Source organism: Lepidochelys kempii, chromosome 9, assembly GCF_965140285.1.
Source record: "Lepidochelys kempii isolate rLepKem1 chromosome 9, rLepKem1.hap1, whole genome shotgun sequence".
Lineage (NCBI taxonomy): Eukaryota > Metazoa > Chordata > Testudines > Cheloniidae > Lepidochelys > Lepidochelys kempii.
Window position 1 is genome coordinate 73561987 of NC_136388.1, and position 19758 is coordinate 73581744.

General features: G+C 41.2%; 1 protein-coding gene across 6 annotated transcripts in view; it reads left to right on the forward strand.

Moving 5' to 3' along the window:
- CHM (CHM Rab escort protein) overlaps positions 1–19758 on the forward strand; it is a 150633-nt gene that overhangs the window by 14407 nt on the left and 116468 nt on the right. For 5 of the 6 annotated variants that reach the window (XM_073360879.1, XM_073360881.1, XM_073360884.1 and 2 more), the window contains exon 2: positions 13485–13551. The exons of the other annotated variant lie outside the window; for it this stretch is intronic. In XM_073360879.1, the coding sequence (XP_073216980.1) occupies positions 13485–13551 (67 nt within the window). The remainder of the gene's footprint in view (positions 1–13484; positions 13552–19758) is intronic. 6 annotated transcript variants of the gene reach the window in all.

Consider the following 19758-nt stretch of genomic DNA (forward strand, 5'->3'; position numbering starts at 1 on the left):
AGATTTTTTTATAATTTTTACAGTGCAAATTTGTAATAAAAATATAAAGTGAGCACTGTACACTTTGTATTCTGTGTTGTAATTAAAATTGATATATTTGAAACTGTAGAAAATATCCACAATATTTAATACATTTCAATTGGTATTCTATTGTTTAACAGTCTGATTAAAACTGATTAATTGCGATTAATTTTATTTAATCACGTGACTTAACTGCAGTTGACAGCCCTAATTTTTCCCCTCTTTGAAGCACTAGATTTTGACTGGCCAGCTTTGAAAATTGACCTGTGAGAGCTCGCTGAATTGAAATTTAGTCATACCTAACTTTTATTTCTTCATGTAAGTGGAACTACAGTTGATATTGGCACCTTAATGACCATGCCATATTTAATACATAATTTTGAGGCAATCTAGTAACATAATACCTGTATATTTGTTGTATTTTTACTTTACCATTAATGAAGTTTAGGCTGATTCTTTCAGGAAAAGTTTCCAAAACACTTACAATAAATCTGAATCCCTGCTTGCAGGTGATTGGTTAGTCTGCTTCTGCCTCCAATCTAGGCAGGCTGGGTGTGGCCATACCTTTGAAGACTCAGCAAGATGAATCAGTGTCCAGGAGCTGCAGGAGGCTTTACCAGTCCTCCTGCTCAGAGCAAAAGAAAACAAAACCGAAAAGAGATTCTTCTTCTTAGTATTTGGCTTAATGGATAACAAGCATTACTAGCAGTTGTCAGAAAAGCACACACCTGTCTGGGCTGGCCCAAACCCACTTGCCCGTTGGTCAGCCATGCCATGGCATCTGGACTAACTTGCTCAATTGCTGCAACTTGGCCATGTCCCATCATTTTCTCTCTCTGCTCCAAACAATCCGCTTTGGAAGGATGTAAGTAGGAGCAAGAAGGGCATAAGGTCCACAATTTATTTCAGACTATTTTGCGCCTATCCTCTTTGACAAGGTCTGAGTCAGCCCTTATGTAACCCTGCTTTGTGCCCTGTACAAACACAGAACAAGGACAGTCCCTGCTCCAAAAGAGTTTATAATCTAAATCAGTCTTCCTGTGGTTGGAATGAAAGTCAAAGTTGCTCTGAAGTAAGGAAGTATTACTTCTGAGGGAATTCTGCACCTAAAAATTATGTGCACAATTTTTTAAAAATTCTACAAATTTTGTCAATAAATAAATGTGGCTCCAGCATGGCAGTGGGGAGCACAGGCCACTGGCTGCATTGAGCTGGGAGATCACCCTGAAGTCCCCACTTCCCCCGAACTGCCCCTGACACACTGCAAGGACTGGGCCTGCCCTAGAAATACCCTGGGGCCCTCCCGCTTCATGCCAGGTGCATCAAGTTTGGATGGGCAGGCTCAGCCCAGCAGGATCCAGGTGTGGGGTGAGAGGTTTCTGTGTGGGGCAATCTGGGTGCGGATAGCTCAGTGAGAGATCTGGATGCACAGATGCTCGTTGGTGGGGTTCCGGGTGCTGGGGCACGGCAATGGGACTCGGGATCCAGGTGAAGGTGGTGGAGGTCTGGGTCCGGGGAGATGGGGCTTGGTGTGGGAGGGTCTGGGTGTGGGGGACTTAGTGGGGCTTGATGGGGTGAGGGTCCAGGTGCAGCTGGTTGGGGGATCAGTGGTGTGGGGGGCTTGTCAGAGGGGTCCAGGTGTAGGTGGCTATGACTTGTCAGAGTGAGAGTTCAATGGGCCTGCTTAACAGGGAAGCCCAGTTGCTGCTGAGGGGATGCTGCATTCTTGGCTCCCGCTCCCCCCTGTGATTCCCCTGTCCCCTTTTACTCTCCATTTCCACCACTCCCACATTCCCCTCCCCTTGCCCTATTCCACTCCCCTTACCAAGGGCCACCGCGGGTACTCACTGTTGTACAGAAAAAAGGAGGGCTCCCTGCACACAGAAGGGGAACACGACTGGCACTAGGACCAGGAGACGGTATTTAGCCACAAAGTCAGCAGAGCAGAGATGCAGCCTCCTGGGCAGCTCTGCTTGCAGAATGACGGGGCAGTGGCATGTAACCCTGTGTGCCCCCCAGGCCTTGCCCCCAAAGAACTGCACCATGGTTGCCCCCTGCTGCCCTCCCCACTGCCCCCCCATAAGTGGCTTCCCTTTGCTTCTCTGCTGTTTTCTGCAGGGAAACACAGGAAATCTGTGGGAGGTTGGAGGGGTGGAGGCTGTTTTCTGCGGGTGTGCAGTCCTGCAGAATCCCCCCAGGAATAAAGTGTTTATATGAATTTCTTCTATTCAGTAATGTGTAGATTAAAGTTTAAAAGAATTAGCTTGCTGAAGCAACTTTGGAAGTGCCTTGAACTGTCTGGATCTTCTTTGATATGGCTGCTCTCCGCCTGCTGTGATTGACACGTTTGGTTCTGCCTCCAAGGCGCTGCAAGCTGGGGAAAAACTTGCTGTAATGGATCTGCAAACTTTTCTCCTATAATAAAGAAAATGGTCATCTTAACTTATGTGAAAATTTCTTATTTTCACTATTTTTAATTCTAGAATTTCATTGCAGAATAGTTTACAAGGAAGCAATGCTTTTTACTTAAATTTGAAGTGGAAAGGTATAAATGGCCCTGAAAAGTAGGCAGATTTCAAATTTTAAAATCTGTAGATCTGAAATGTAGTATTAAAGATTAAATTGAAAAGCTTGTTAAAAATACATTAAATAGTATATTACCAAATCATTAACAGAGTTTGTGTAAGACTTAAGTTTTATAGGTAAATACATTTTAAAAAGCTGAAAATAATTTCCTCAGAGTTCAAGGTTGTTTCCTTTGCAACTGTTTATTCATTTAATTATTTTTTTGTGTGTGGCCAGTACCGACATTTAGGTATATGACAAACAAAAACAATATCACATTGTTTCATGCATTAGACAGTACAAATAACCATTCCACTTTTATGTGTAGCTCCAGTGCAGTACAACTAAAATCTCAGTGAGACAAATACTTCACAGTTAAACAAATGCTTGATCAAACAGATGTGTTGTGTGCTGTACTCAAAGTAAACCTCTATTTCTGTCTTAACAACAGAAGGTGCAAGTTCCACAGCTAGAGACACTCCATCAAAAATTAACTTAGTGATTCTCAAGAGGGGAGATCTAGGGACTCTTGGGAGTATGGGAAGTATCTCAGCTGATCTCCCTGTCACATGGATCCTGATCCCAAGCCCATTGAAGTCAACTGGAATCTTTTTATTAGCTTCAACAGGATTTGGATGAGGCCAATGATGCGCACAGAAATTGGAGAGAATACTTCTAAAACCTAAAGCGCTGCATGGGGAGTAATCCTAACCTCTGAGATCTTGCTAAATATACATTTAATAATCTACCAATGCTATTTTCAAATATTTCATAGTGAAGAAAAAGATACATCATGAGCTATCTTTTCTGTTGTGTCCATTTGTATATAGAAGTGTCATCTTTGACAAAATCCACCATTTCATAAGGAGAGAATTTTAAAAAGAGCTAAGCAATCAATATTTAACAGAATATGTCTTAATTCTTTTTTCATGTGGGTTTGCATCCCTTGTAACTTGATCTTTTCCACAACTGTCCACAGGCAACTACTCTTTCCCAGAAATTATCTACTTATAGCACTTTGTCTCTTGAAGCAAAACATGAAGCCGTGTGCTGACCTCATCTTCTGTCACTACTAGTATGTAGCAATAGGTGGATTGGATGCTTAACTGCAGCACCCTGGAATAGCTGATAGAGAGAAGTTTTTGAGACTATATCTAGGTCGGACAGTGTTAAATGCAGTAACAGGACAGTAGATGATTTATGAGATACACTTTGGCTATCCATAAATTGCACAGCTGGCATGGAAAAGTTACATAAATTGTTTAGTTAACTGGAAACCAAAGAGAAAAGACACTTAAATGATGTAAAACGGACAAAAGAAGTAGGAAAAATTTTTTAATCTACACGTGTGTTACTAATTAGGAATAAAATATACTTACTACTACCAATTATTTAAAACAGCATATTTGTCAGTTATGTCGTTCAAGTTTGTCAGTGTGTTTAAAACAGTTTAAACACATGATGTGACATAGTCATGTAATTTAAGGTGTTAAGTACTTGAATTGGAATCCTAAATTGTTTATGAAAGTAGCCATGATAACTGATACTTAGGAGGCTTGGATCCTGGCATCTTTAGGGTATATTACCGTAATTAGATTTTCTTACAGAACAAACACTCCTGCCATACCTCCTCAAATTATAATCTTGTCAAATCTTGAAAACTCTTCAGGCTTAGTGGGTAGTAGGATGGGAAATTTCACTCTTTTAGATTTATGCTTGGTTCATGATTCTTTAGATGGTACTTCTTCTTTTGATTAAACGCTGAAGAGGTTCCCCTGGTATTGCATTAGGTGCACTGTTTCTGGAGGTGTAGCATCTTTCGGATAAGATGTAAAACCAAGGTCTTGACCACTTGTAATTATGAAAAAACCCTGTGCATTTTGCTCAAGATCAATTTAGGACAGCTGTTCTAGCCAAATTTCATGTGGGTAATTACATTCTGTCTATCAAAAACTAGCCCTGCATTTTCAATTGAATACAGTAGTCATCTGCTGTGCTAAATAGTTACCTAGTATTGCTGTTACTTTCATCCTTAGAGGCTGCTGCACTTCAGTGGTGACCCGGCATGTTTATAGTTTGTAAAATGGTTTTTGGATGTTTGGGGTGTTTGTGTAAGGTAATAAACATAAAATAAGATTATTAGATTGCAAATGTTGGTTTTGAAATCTTTGTATGTATTGCTTTAAGATTTAGAGGCTTCTGAAACTGGTGGTGGGGCCAAATGGCACAAACTAGAGGTGTTGTCTGTTGAAATAAGATATTCTGGTACATTGCATGGTATATCAGTGAAAAAGAGCTGGAAGTCTATGCGTAATATGATTCATAAATGAACATCAATTGGCTCAATGTGCACATAGAAATGGAACATTTCTTGAAAGTTTGAAACACTGCTACAGGGAAGCGCAGTGCCTATTTGAAGTGCCCTTTGCCCTATGGAATTGTCTAGCAAACAGAATGAACTTTCCCAGAATGGATGCAATTGTTCTTTTTTTTTTTTTAAGATAAAAGCCATGTATAGCATGGTATTTCGTCGTAGTAAAGTAGTCAGTGACACAGCAAAGTTGCACTGAATCTTCATAACTTTTTGTATTTTGCTAGTTGAGATGACCATTTTCACGATCCCTCAAAGTGGTAGGTCTTAAAAATGAAAGTTGCAAGAAAATCTGAAATTTTACCTTAGTGCATATGATGATTTGAAATAGAATAGCCCATGGGTGATGCTGATTCCTGAATAAGGAAGACACTCATATTTTGTTGACATTGTACAAAAGTCATTAATTTGATCATCTTTAAGGCTTGGTGTAGGCATTTGTTTGCAACTGAGTATTTTAAAAGTTACAGGCAGCATACTGTTGAGTACTTAACTGTACTGGACAAAGGAAACTTTTCAAGGAAAATGAAGCGGTTTGAAAGGTAAGTATTTTTCTATTTAGGTTGGCTAAATATTTTGTCATGCTTTTTCTCTCTGCTTTTTTTTTGTAATCTGATTTTTGTAATTTTATGTGAATAAAGTGGATGATAATGCTAATTTAATTCTGGGGGGAAAGGGGGAGGAATTTTTAACTGCCCTAGAGAACCTGAGCTGGGTAGAAGAGTTGTTCCGATCAAAGTCTTAGGACCCAGGGGAAAGGAAGCAATTGAGTTTGCATTCTAAATCCAGCAGTTTTTATTCTGGCAAATAATTTGTTGACTTTAATGTGAACGAGCCCTAAATAAGAACGTGAGGCCATGGCTACACTTTGGGGAGTATAGTGGCATAGCTATGACACCACCCCATAATGTGGATGCAGCCTGCAGTGACGAAAGAGGTTTTTCCATTGGTGTAGGAGCACCACCTTCCTGAGCGAAAGTAGCTAGGTCAACGGAAGCATTCTCCTGTTGATTTAGCTGCTTCTATATTGAGGGTTAGGTTGGCATAGCCATGGTGTTTGAGTGTAGATTTTAAGTGTGGACTTTCTTGAGTTCAAGACATTAGAATATGGCATTTGATGTCTGGATCCTCCTGGTGTTATCTAGTCTTGGGTTCTAGGGTTAACCAGGACTAGGCAAAACATTTTTAAACATACTTAATATTTTAGCATTTTTTTAATTAGTACAAGTCTTCAGTTTTTCCTAGGGTTTGAGCTAAACAAATGATCACTTGATAGTCTGAGACCTAGTCTATACTACAGAGTTAAGTCGACAAACTGCCTTACGTCTACCTAACTGTGTAAGCGTCTTCGCTCTACAGGGAGTCCCCGGTATACATCTCCCCCTTATCCGTTGTTACAGATATCCATCACTCATCAATAGGGGAACATGTTCCAATTTACGTTGGTCCTGATCTGCATATCCGTTGTTTGCACGGATCGGGACTGACGTGAATTGGAACACGTTCCTCTATTGTACAGTACTGTACTTGCATCCGCTGACCATATTCAAGGCTTATTACCTATAGAGGACATTCTCTATGCTGATTAAGGAGATGGCAGGTGAAGGAAAGCCCATTGTAAAGGAGTTTTGGAAGTCCTACAACATCTTGAATGGTGTGGAAAACATTGTTGCGTAGTGGGAAGAGGTCACTTTGCAATGGATGAACAGCATTTGGCACTGTGCATGGCCAGATGCTGTCCACAGCTTCATGGGATTTGATGCTGTTCCTGCTCCCGAGCAAGAAAATGTCAAGTTGGCGAAGGATGTTGGCTTCGAGGAGGAGGAGGATGTACAGGAGTTGTTGGAGTCTCATGCTGAGCAGCTGACAGGATATCTGAAGAAAGCAAGGATGATCATGATGATGATGTAGGGCTGGAAGCCAGGAGTCTGATGACAAAGAATCTCTCCCATTTCTTTGGATTGCTGGATGAGATAACGGAAATCATACAGAGTGGGGATCCATTTTGTGAACCGTTTGCCAAAGTCTCCAGGGCTCTTGGTACAATGGCTTGCTACAGGGAGATCTATAGTTCAAAGATTCATGCAGGAGAGCAGATGTCAAAATCCTTTAAGACTTCTGAAACCGAAAACCCAGCCGAAGAAAACCCAGCCACCACCCATACCTAAGTTTAGTGTAATTGACACTGTATTTATTGTATTAAAATGTTCTATGTGTTTGGATGGTGTTAGTAGGGTTCTGTAACCGTGCCTATGTGGGTCACAACTGACAATACCAAATTCAGGACAAACTGCTGAGAGAGTGCAAACACACCCCAAACTAGTTGTTATTCCTCCATAAGCTGTACCAGCACAAAGTAAACTTCAGTCTCACCACATTGGCTAACAAGAAGTCAGGTAAGCAGTTTCTGTAGCTATTCCAGTCCTTGTATCACCACCAAAAACACTGGATTTAAAGATGAGTTGTTCCTTGAAACCAATCTCATCAAACAAAAGGTTCTTCTGATCCCAGAGGACCAGCCACACACCCAGGTCAATATATAACTCAGATCTTACCCAAAAACACACTGATGCCAATCCTTCAGATCTAAAATCTAAAGCTTTATTTACAAAAAAGAAAGGTGGAAGTTAAAATTGGTTAAAGAATCAAATACATACAGTAATTGCAAAGTTCTTGGTTCAGGGTTGCAGTGATGGAATAAACTGCTGGCTTGATAAGTCTCTGGTTGCTTCCTAATAATTGGAAGGACCTCAGTCCCTTGGTTAGAATGCTCCCATTAATATAAGTCCATAGTCCAGAGGTTTGAGCAGGAAAGAAGCAAAATAGAGATGTTTCCAGGGCCTTTTATAGCTTCTGCCATGTGGAGGGAAATTCACTGTTTTCAAACAAAGCCCTCAGCACAGGTAGTGGAAAATTGCAGGAAAAAGATGGAGTTTGGAGTTACATGGGCAAGTCATATGTCCATGCATGAATTCGCCTAGTCACAGCAGAAAATCATTATCTATATCTCAAACAGTACATTCACAAGAAAGTCCCTTCAGGGTAGGTATGTGTGACGTTCCCCTGGTGTTATCTGCACCACTCCACTGCTAGGTTACTCCACTACACCTCAATTCTGAGAGCCAGCCTTACCCTGATCTGCTGTGAGAACCCGCACTCCTGAGCTGTTCATGCACAGCCTCTAGCAAGTCAGCTTCTTGGATTGTGCAACCAAATGACACTAGCCAATATCTTTGGTCCAAGACACAGCCCTAGGAACCTCCATCTTGCAGTGTCCAGTTATGCCCGCTGGATGTTGCAAGCTTATATGAGTGTGTCAATTTAACAAAGAAATTGATATGCACCAGGCTTGTTATCCCAAGGGCAGGTTCTGACATGCTTCAAACCAAAAGCACTGTTTCAGGTAGAATTTAGAATTTATTAACTACAAAGAAATTTTAAGTGATTATAAGTCAAAGCACAAGAAGTTGGATTTGGCCAAATGAAATAAAAGCAAAATACATTCGAAGATGATCTTAACGCTTTCAGTGCCCTTAAAAACTTAAAGAAAAGGAGTACTTGTGGCACCTTAGAGACTAACCAATTTATTTGAGCATGAGCTTTCGTGAGCTACAGCTCACTTCATCGGATGCATACCGTGGAAACTGCAGCAGATATTATATACACACAGAGATCATGAAACAATACCTCCTCCCACCCCACTGTCCTGCTGGTAATAGCTTATCTAAAGTAATCATCAAGTTGGGCCATTTCCAGCACAAATCCAGGTTTTCTCACCCCCCCCCCCACCCCCATACACACACAAACTCACTCTCCTGCTGGCAATAGCTCATCCAAACTGACCACTCTCCAAGTTTAAATCCAAGTTTAACCAGAACGTCTGGGGGGGGGGTGGTAGGAAAAAAACAAGGGGAAATAGGCTACCTTGCATAATGACTTAGCCACTCCCAGTCTCTATTTAAGCCTAAATTAATAGTGTCCAATTTGCAAATGAATTCCAATTCAGCAGTTTCTCGCTGGAGTCTGGATTTGAAGTTTTTTTGTTTTAAGATAGCGACCTTCATGTCTGATTGCGTGACCAGAGAGATTGAAGTGTTCTCCGACTGGTTTATGAATGTTATAATTCTTGACATCTGATTTGTGTCCATTTATTGTTTTATGTAGAGACTGTCCAGTTTGACCAATGTAAATGGCAGAGGGGCATTGCTGGCACATGATGGCATATATCACATTGGTGGATGTGCAGGCGAACGAGCCTCTGATAGTGTGGCTGATGTTATTAGGCCCTGTGATGGTGTCCCCTGAATAGATATGTGGGCACAGTTGGCAACGGGCTTTGTTGCAAGGATAAGTTCCTGGGTTAGTGGTTCTGTTTTGTGGTATGTGGTTGTTGGTGAGTATTTGCTTCAGGTTGCGGGGCTGTCTGTAGGCAAGGACTGGCCTGTCTCCCAAGATTTGTGAGAGTGTTGGGTCATCCTTTAGGATAGGTTGTAGATCCTTAATAATGTGTTGGAGGGGTTTTAGTTGGGGGCTGAAGGTGACGGCTAGTGGCGTTCTGTTATTTTCTTTGTTAGGCCTGTCCCATAGTAGGTGACTTCTGGGAACTCTTCTGGCTCTATCAATCTGTTTCTTCCCTTCCGCAGGTGGGTATTGTAGTTGTAAGAAAGCTTGACAGAGATCTTGTAGGTGTTTGTCTCTGTCTGAGGGGTTGGAGCAAATGCGGTTGTATCGCAGAGCTTGGCTGCAGACGATGGATCGTGTGGTGTGGTCAGGGTGAAAGCTGGAGGCATGTAGGTAGGAATAGCGGTCAGTAGGTTTCCGGTATAGGGTGGTGGTTATGTGACCATTGTGTATTAGCACTGTAGTGTGCAGGAAGTGGATCTCTTGTGTGGACTGGACCAGGCTGAGGTTGATGGTGGGATGGAAGTTGTTGAAATCATGGTGGAATTCCTCAAGGGCTGCTTTTCCATGGGTCCAGATGATGATGTCATCAATATAGCACAAGTAGAGTAGGGGCTTTAGGGGACGAGAGCTGAGGAAGCGTTGTTCTAAATCGGCCATAAAAATGTTGGCATACTGTGGTACCATGCGGGTACCCATAGCAGTCCTGCTGATCTGAAGGTATACATTGTCCCCAAATGTAAAATAGTTATGGGTAAGGACAAAGTCACAAAGTTCAGCCACCAGGTTAGCCGTGACATTATCGGGGATAGTGTTCTTGACGGCTTGTAGTCCATCTTTGTGTGGAATGTTGGTGTAGAGGGCTTCTACATCCATAGTGGCCAGGATGGTGTTATCAGGAAGATCACCGATGGATTGAAGTTTCCTCAGGAAGTCAGTGGTGTCTCGAAGGTAGCTGGGAGCGCTGGTAGCATAGGGCCTGAGGAGGGAGTCTACGTAGCCAGACAATCCTGCTGTCAGGGTGCCAATGCCTGAGATGATGGGGCGCCCAGGATTTCCAGGTTTATGGATCTTGGGTAATAGATAGAATATCCCAGGTCGCTTCAGTTGCTTGGTGGTGATGTCTGTAGATGGAGGTGGAGGAGAAAGGCAGAGCAAGGCAAATGTCTCTTCCCTTTTATCATGTTCTTCCCTCTTGGTTTTGCCCTCCCTCCCGCCCCCCGTCAGGGTCAGGTGAGCATTACCTCCTTGTAGTCCCTGACTGATAAGGGAAGAGGGGTGACTCTCTCAGGAGTCCAAGAGCTCCTTTGTTGCTGCCTTGTGAGGCTGGGCTGGGCTGGGCTGGGTTTGTCCCATACATGTGCTGATGAGGTGTGAACTGCCCCTCTGTTCCTGGAAAGTTTTGCCTGGGCTTGTTTTAAGCCTAGAGGACACATTTTCAGCCTCATAACTATATACAGTAAATTACAACCTTCAACATTATTATAACAATGTTCAGTGCATCATGAGCCTTCCAAAGACACCGGACATGACAAACTTTGTATTGGATACCACACAATCATATTATAAGGATGAAAGTGAGGGTGCAGGGTGTTCCCCCGAGATAAAGAGTCTTCCATTGTGAGTTAAATGTTCTTTTGATGGGCCACTCAATTTGAATAGTCCTTCCAAGATGTGCTGGCTAGCTAGCTTGTGGGTGTTAGCCCAGGAGCAAACATTTGAAATCCAGGTTTAGAGCCAATACTCATAACTTCAAATACAAAAATGATACATGCATACAAATAGCATAATCATATTCAACAAATCCTAACCTTTCCATAGACACCTTACTTGACAACCTTTGTACAATATTTGTTGCAATTATATAACAGTTGTAGCAACAATGATCTACATGGTCATATTTTAATCCTATAACGTCACAGGTTCTACATTATTTTATTCAATGTTTTATGTTTAAAATGTGTACTATATAATCTCTCATTATAAAAAGGTACACTGTAGGTGAAAAGAGCATTGTCATAAGTGAGTGTGGTGAACGTATCCTCCCCTTATTACATTATCCCTTATAGGGAAAAATTCCCCAGTTTGTCGTTTTGGTATCCATTACCTTTTTCAAGAACGCAACCCCACTATATACGGGGAGCCTCTTGTAGAGTTCTTCCTGCGGATTTAACTCACCTGCTATACTGACCTAATAACTCCACCTCCCCAAGAGGCATAGTGCTTAGATCAATGTAGTTAGGTTGACGTAGCATCCGTACAGACACTGTGATGCTTACATCATTTGTTGCTGCCTTTGACAGCTGGAGTCCCGCTGTCCCGGGGCTGACAGCTGGAGCCCTCGTGCCCCAGGATTGTCAGTGCCTTACAGTGTCCAGCTTAAGTCAGTGCAGGCACTCCTGGTGAGGATGTGCACAGACAACAGAAGGAATACAGTGTGGACACAAAGAGCCTATTTAATTACTGTGGTGGCTGCAGATCGATCTAACTTCTTAATGACAGGTTTCAGAGTAACAGCCATGTTAGTCTGTATTTGCAAAAAGAAAAGGAGTACTTGTGGCACCTTAGAGACTAACCAATTTATTTGAGCATAAGCTTTCGTGAGCTACAGCTAACTTCTTAAGTCAACTTAATTTTGTAGTGTAGACATGAGAGTTCCTCACACGAGTTCAAGGAGGACTGATGTTAATTTTCTTAGCACACTTTTAAAGTTAGTAACTACGTGTCCTTAGAACCTTTTAAGATGCTACATGATGTATTTGAAGTGAATTATCAGGTTGGCAAGATGAAGAGACCTTACTGTGTCCTTTAGTAAGAGTAGAAGTGGTATTGTGCCTGAGGAAACAGAGAAGATAGAGAACCTATAGTTCTCCTTAGTTTCTCTCTCTAGCTGAATATATAGTTTAGGCAGCTCTAACAGAAGTCAGGTCATGATTCCTAAGATTTACTGTCACCCATTCTTATTGCGTCCCCTGTAACTAGGCAATCAAAATATTTGAAAGAGTTTGATTGGGCTGGTATTGGCAGTATGGTATACCAGTGTCTTTTGTGCTACCACTTTGCTCTCCAAAGCTTTAACTTTAATTTTTAAGTCTATAGCTATTATGGCTGAGATGCACTCAGGTCTTGTCTACACTGCAACTTTCTCACTCAGGGGTGTGAAAAACACCCCCCCGAGCACTGCAAGTTACAGCGCAGTAAAGTGGCAGTGTAGACCATGCACTAGCGCTGGGAGCTATTCCCCTCATGGGGGTGTGTGTGTGTGTGGTGTAATGTTTTTTTTTTTAGCGCTGGGAGAGCTGCGCTGGTGTGGGGACTGCCGGCACTGGTGCCATGACTACACAGCCACATTAAAGCACTGCTGCCGCAGCACTTTAACGTTGCTAGTGAAGACATGGCCTCAGTTTATTTTTGAAGCTAACTGTTGCAATTACATCTTCCTGCTTTTGAAAAACCTGGAAGAATAGCTGTAAGAGGTGTGAACTGCCCCATTCATTTCAATTAGTGCTGACTTGGGTGCTCAAAGGAATCTAGCTACGTACAGAGTACCTGCTGAATGGGGAGAAGAGTCTAGAGAACATGCATAGTCCTATTTTAAACATCTACCTAATCTGCCGTAAGTGGCGTCTCATGTAGGCAGGGTATTTAGTAGAACTCTACTGCCATTTATCAACTTTGATTTCTGGGCTGAAGTATAGTAAAAATAACTTTATTTTCAAATATATCAGTGTTTGTATCAGTGAGGTAGATGCTTCTGAGCATCCCATAAATCTTCAGGCAGTATCACGTAGGAAATGCTGATATCAAAACATCTAAGAGAGAGGCTGGTGACAAGATTCCACAAAGAGACGCTAATAGCATTTACAAAGACAAAATGCTGTGTAATCTAAAAATAAATAAATAAATTCTGTGGCTATGTTCTGTAAGTTCCTTAGGATAATATTAAAAAAACCTCTTATTGACTCTAAAATTTTGTATTTGATATTTTAGCATGAATGTGTAAAGGCTTAATCTAAAAAGATGTGAGTCTTTTTGGCTAAACTGTACGGCACTGACCTAGTAACCCTTATTCTATTTAGTGCATGTACTTTATAAACTGTTAACTGTTAATAAAATTATTTTATAGGTTTGCCAGAATCTATCATTGCATCTGCATGCTCAAGAAGTGGCCAGAGGGTTCTACATGTTGACTCGTAAGTTACTCCAGTGATATACTTCATTGATCATTTAAGTGTGCGGAAATAGATTACAATCTCTGACTTGGACTGGTTCTATGATTCTAAAACGTGTAGCCAAAGTTACTGTTGCAAATCCGCTTTTGGGGGGCAGGGGTGAGGGAGAGCTTTGTGAGAATCTCAACATGAACCGTTACCCAGCTACAAATCTTATGGGGCAAAAGATAGTGTCTGGATTCCAGTATGAGTTGCTGAACTGAGCACAAATGTAGGAGCCCAGATTTAGACACTCAGGGCCTGTATACACACACACTGCTACAGTGGCACTGTCTCATCTGTGCTGCTGTAGCACTTCAGTGAAGATGCTACCTATGCTAATGGAAGGGGTTCTCCCATTGGTGTGAGTAATCCATCTCCCCGAGGGGCGGTAGCTAGGTCGAGGGGAGAATCCTCCTGTTGACCTAGCATTGTCTACAGTGGTGGTTGGTCGGTTTAACTGCATCGCTCGTGGTTGTGGACCTTTCACACCTCTGAATGACCTAGTTAAACTGACCTAATTTCCTAGTGTACACCAGGTCCTAAATTAAAGTGACTTGGTTTTCAGAGTGCCGAGCACAGATTGCTGTTGTTGACTTTAATGGGAGTTGAGTGCCCAGCCTGAAACGCCAGGTCACATTTTAGGTGACTACCATTAGATACCCAAGCTGGAAAATTTTGGTCAAACTATCCTGAAAACTCTCTACAGCAAGTTGCCTTTTCTTACCTTTCATCCACTTTTTTTATTACTCTCCACTTGGTCTCTGTCTAGGCTGATTTCCCCACTCTGGCACTCCAAGTGCAGAAGGTGGGGGCCCGCAAGGACTCTAACAATTAATACTTGCCAATCCAGGCTTGTATTAAACTCCCAAGGTTACAGCTTTTCTCTGACCTTGGATTGGTAGATGCTGCCACCACCCAAGTGCAAAACCCCTTTGAGAACCCAGGAAGGCACACTTGGGAATTCCTTCTCATGGGTTACCCTCAAGCCCTCTCCCCCACCCTCCCAGCCTGGAAAGAGCTGAGAAGAAGAACAAAGGAAATCAGCTGTTGTCACCAGCTAATTAAACAAGAGCACAAACCTCTTAGGACACACACATCCAATTCTGTTTTTAAAAAAGGTAAATTTTATTAATAAGAAAAAAATAGATCTGGGATTTAGGCTTTTGCTAGATTTAAAAAAAAAAATTACAAGGATTAAACATCAAGAATAGCTCTCTTGAGGTCCAGCTTAAAGCGAAACAAAAGCACCTGGAGTTAGCACAGAGGAATCCACAAGCCATAAAGAAATAAAAGGGATAAACCTAATTGCATCTTCCTAAACATTTGTTGATCTACTTAAATGTCTGGGGTTTTAAATGAGTGGTTTCTAGGTATGATCCTGATAATTTTTCAAGCTTCTCACAGCATAATTGCTCCCTGTCTGCCTCTCCCCGAGAACAACAGACAGACAGACAAAAGGGGAGTCTTGTTTCAATTTTAAAAAGTTCTAGCCTTCCCATTGGCTCTTTTGGCCAGGTGCCCACTCACTTCCCTTTACCTATGCATAGCAGTGAGACTTTTTAACCCTTTACAGGTAAAGCAAGTAGAGAACAGCTACTAAGAGGGATTTTATAGCTAACTGGCTGGCTGGGTTCATAAAAGGGAGCTCTTCCTCCTTCCCCCCTTCATTTATCACAGCCTCCCTAGTTTCCAGCCTTCTGTTGTTTTCTCTTCCCTGCTGTCATTTGTCCAAGAGCTTCCAAGTGTCATGAATTTACTGTGATGTGTATTTGGTAGCCCTGCCACCTACAGTTCAGCCTCGCTCATCTAGAAGGTTTAATTCCACCTGTGGACACTGAAGGCTGCTGCGGAGGCAGGCTTCTAGTGGATAGGTTCTCATACCAAGCTCATCATTGTAGTATCTGAATGCCTTCTGATAGTACATTAAGCAACATGACTATGACTAACATCTGTTGTATGTGTTCGCTCATCCTCTGCCCACCAGTATCACTTGTCCTGCTTGGGTTCATTTTCACCTAGCTGTTTATCCATGAGCTAATCTCATTCAAGCAGTAGGCCATTTTGGTGGTAGTACTGAGGTGGTAGGTGGTGAAGGATAGGTAGAGCTATGTGTTATCTGGCATCGAGTCCATGTCATCTGACCAGTTCATCTAGTTGCTGCACGTACATGTTGAAAAGAATTGGAGAGAGAATTGATCCTTGTGTGACTTCACAAGTGTGGGGTCTGATAGGAAAGATGTAGTTTCCCATCACTACTTATTGGGTATGTCCCTTTAGAAAAGACTCGGATTGTTTTAGTGCATTATCCTCGATCCATACCACCTCTTTCTGGTCAGACAGCAGTATCTCATGGTTGACAGTGTTGCATACTGCAGAGAGGTCCTGGAGGATGATATCCATTGACAGGAGATCATCCAAAAGTGCCACTAAAATGATTTCAGTTCTGTTTCTCCTTTGACTGCTTTGCTCCTGAATTCATGCAGCGAAATAGCAGCCCGCAGTGAGAGCAGGGGGGGAAGTGCGAACAGCACTACTGCAAATTCCAAAAGTTCAAATCATAAATCTATCCACCAAAAATCATAAAATTGGCTTAAAAATCACACATTTAAAATAATGAATGTTGGGTTTATTTGCCTTCTAGCTTTTGCGTCTTGAGAGTGCATATGGTTCACATTTTGCAAACTTTTCTCTGCAACCATTAGGGCTAGATGCGTGTTTTTTGTTTTGTTTTGTTTTTTAAATGAAAGCTGAGATTCTCATGCAATGTGATTCCAGCAGTTGGGGTTTAAAGATGATACTAAAAATTGTGAAAACTCATAGGAGTAGGTCTGCTGGTGGGCTCAGTATTAGCACATGCCCTGGCTCCACACTGTGCACCACAACCCCCAGTAAGACCCTTTGTATCTGCAGCCAGACCTCTGCCCCCCAAGAAGACCCACTGCTTCATAGCCATACCCTAGCTCTCTATCTTCCTGAAACCTCAGCCAGATTCCAGTTCTTTCCCCTCCATGGAGACCACATCCACGAGTTCCCCAGCTACCAGGGCTCACATCCACGAGTTCCCCAGCTACCAGGGCCCAGACAAAAACTAGCACCCACCCAGCTATTTCAGATCCTCAGACATCCCAGCTCTCCATCCAACTACCCCAGGCAACGTTGAGGTATTTGAGCCTTCCCAGTTACCTGAGAGACCTTCCAGCACTCCCCTAATTTAGCAGTCCCAGACATCTGCCAGCACCTCCACCTAATCCAGCACTCTTAGATGCTTATTTTCCTCCCTTCCTGCCCTAGCCATGTAGCTGCCAAGCTTGTAGAGCTCCCTGTCCTCATCCTCCCCCCTGCCCATAGCTAGTTGAGGAAGTGTGTATTGTCCATAAACTGAAATGTATGGTCATATGCAAATTATATGAAAATATTCAAAAATAGTTTATTAAACATGCCACATGGAGATGCACAAAACTTGCCTCAGTCAGTAGCAGCAAAAGGGGACCGTACCGTGCAGTGAGGGGAGATGGGACAGTTCATGAACAGAATAGGGTTGTTCAGCAGTGGGAGGTGATGTGCATCAACCTGGCCCTTGTTACGGTGACCAGAGACCATCCCCTAGGGTATCCCAAAAACTCTGGGAACTGGCCAGTCCCGAAATTGGTTAATCCAAAAGTGTTTTACATTATAAGATTATAGGACATCACAGTTCAATACTTCAGGCTCCAAGTTTAATGTAATTCTGAAACTGAGTTGAGTGGAGAATGTCCTGTAGATAGAAAATATCTTTTTCTTTAAGAATCTTGAAGTACTTCATCAAGAAGTATGTGGTAGAGAATCTGCAACAGCGCCAGGAAAGAGCGGGTAGAATCCTAAGAGGTGCTGAATCCTGCAAATCTCATTACTGTGCATGAGGCATCCATAAATACTTTAAACAGGAGCCATGTTAATTACAAACAGTACTTGAAGCATGGAAAAATGCAATGTTTGAAGAATAGTAAAATGCTAAATTTGTAGGGGAATATGTTATGTATTTTAAAAAAATAAACTTGACCATTAATAAGCACCTTTTAAGACCTAGAATTACTAAATTATGATCAGTTAATTTTGGACTTTAGATTTCACCTCCCACAGAAACACAATATTCTGAATTTACTATTCGGTTCTTTGTTGAATTTGGTAATTGCTTCTCACCTTATTTCTCCTACTTTAGTATACAGGGGTCTATTAAGCTATGTAATAATAGCTGGCTACTGTAGCTTCGATTTAGAGTATCCATGTCTTTTTGGTAATGGTAAAAGACCTGCAAATACAGCCTACAATCTCACATAAGTAGGCAGCAATTAGATCTGTGGAATGCATATTTTTATTACTGTTTCCTTAATTGTTCAGTTACATTCATACATGATTTTGCTTTCATTTTAATGATGAAAATGAGAATTTCCACATCTAATGATACTCTTCTGCTGTGGAGTAGATTTTCCAAATCTTGTACAAGCTAAAGGCTTGCCAGATCACAATGCATCATAAACTAGAATTCATATATTGGGGGAAAGGAGAATCTGACATATTTATACTGTCAAAAAAAAATTAATAGGCAAATTTTACAATGGTCATCTGCTATTTAATCTTAAATTAAGTACTACTGTAAAAAGCCATTGTCAAGGGCATTATAGATTTTATTTGGGAGTAGTTATAGTTCTGCTAAACTTTTCAAGATTTTTTCTGACTTGAAATAATAGGAATATTCTTATTTTATTCTGGTGCAATATTCTATGATCTTCATTTCTAGATGAATTTACAAATTATTTAATCTTATTCAAATCTGCTATGTTCAAAATGTTGTATTTTGTATCTTGGGTTAATGCTTTGAGGATTATGGATTAAATTATTTCTAAAGATGGGAATTTGAGCCTACTGAAATGCTTATTTGTATCATCTACACTATTATGATGAATGTCTGTCTGCCTTTCTCTGCAAATGTTTAAAGAAGTTAGATATAAAATATGGAATAGGTGTAAGTAAAATTTTGAAGTATTTTGTGTGTGTTGCTTGCATTCGTTACCATGTGTTGATCACTGTACCACTTTTAATCTCCAACCACTGTTTGTATTGATCATACTATATTGCATAGGTGATAATGGTAGATGGTTCTGAAGTGGACTATTATAAAATCCTAAATACTCGCCTCTGTTGATTTATAAACACTGTCCAAGCATCACCATCAATGGCAGCTAATCTTATTCAAAATAGTCACGTCATTGCAGTGTTGCCATAAATTCCTGTAGACAGATTTTAAACTCAAGTTAGCTTCTGCCAAAGTGTAATTGAAGGAGCCCTATTTCTGTGTGCCAGCTATCTGTCTCAATAAATGTAAAATTTGTGGCTCTTTTCAGAGAGCTACATTTACTGTAGATATTAATGAGCTGTTGACATGTGAAATTTCAAGGATAGATGTTAAGTGATTTAGAAAAGTAATTTGCAATTCAAAATGAGGAGATCGGCATTTAGTTTAAACTTGAAGTTGCTAAAGAGAGGTATATCAAGACTAAAAGTTGATTACTTTGTGAACTGAATGTATCTCCCACAATAAATGTTCATGCATATGGGACTTTTTTTCTTAGCATGTGCTGTGTTCTATTTTTACTGTACTACTTATTTTATGTTTAATTTTTGAGCATGTTGGGGTGGATGGTGGAGATAGAAGTCTTGAGGGGGAAACTTTCTTCAAACTAGCTTTGTTTCTGTTTCTGGAATGAAGATTCAATTTAAATTTCTCCCTTGTCTTTCACAGAAAGGGTTGTCTAAAATTTCAGCTTTTTAATATTCGTTTGCACCACTTCACACACACTGGAGATAAAAAGAACAGGAGTACTTGTGACACCTTAGAGACTAACAGATTTCTTTGAGCATAAGCTTTCATAGGCTACAACCCAATTCATCGGATGCATAGAATGGAACATGTAGTAAGAAGATATATTTATACATACAGAGAACATGAAAAAGTGGAGTAAGAGGCTGGAGTAAGAGATAAGATGCTGCTGCTCTTCCTGTTGAGATTTAGAGGCAGTTCTAAAGCTGTCAGTCAAGGATAGGTAAAGGTAAAGGAACATACCAAAAATGTTCTACCTTTGTAAAGGGACTGTGATAATCATCTCAAATGCTCCTATTTTGTTTGTTCTAGTGACTCTGTGCATATTA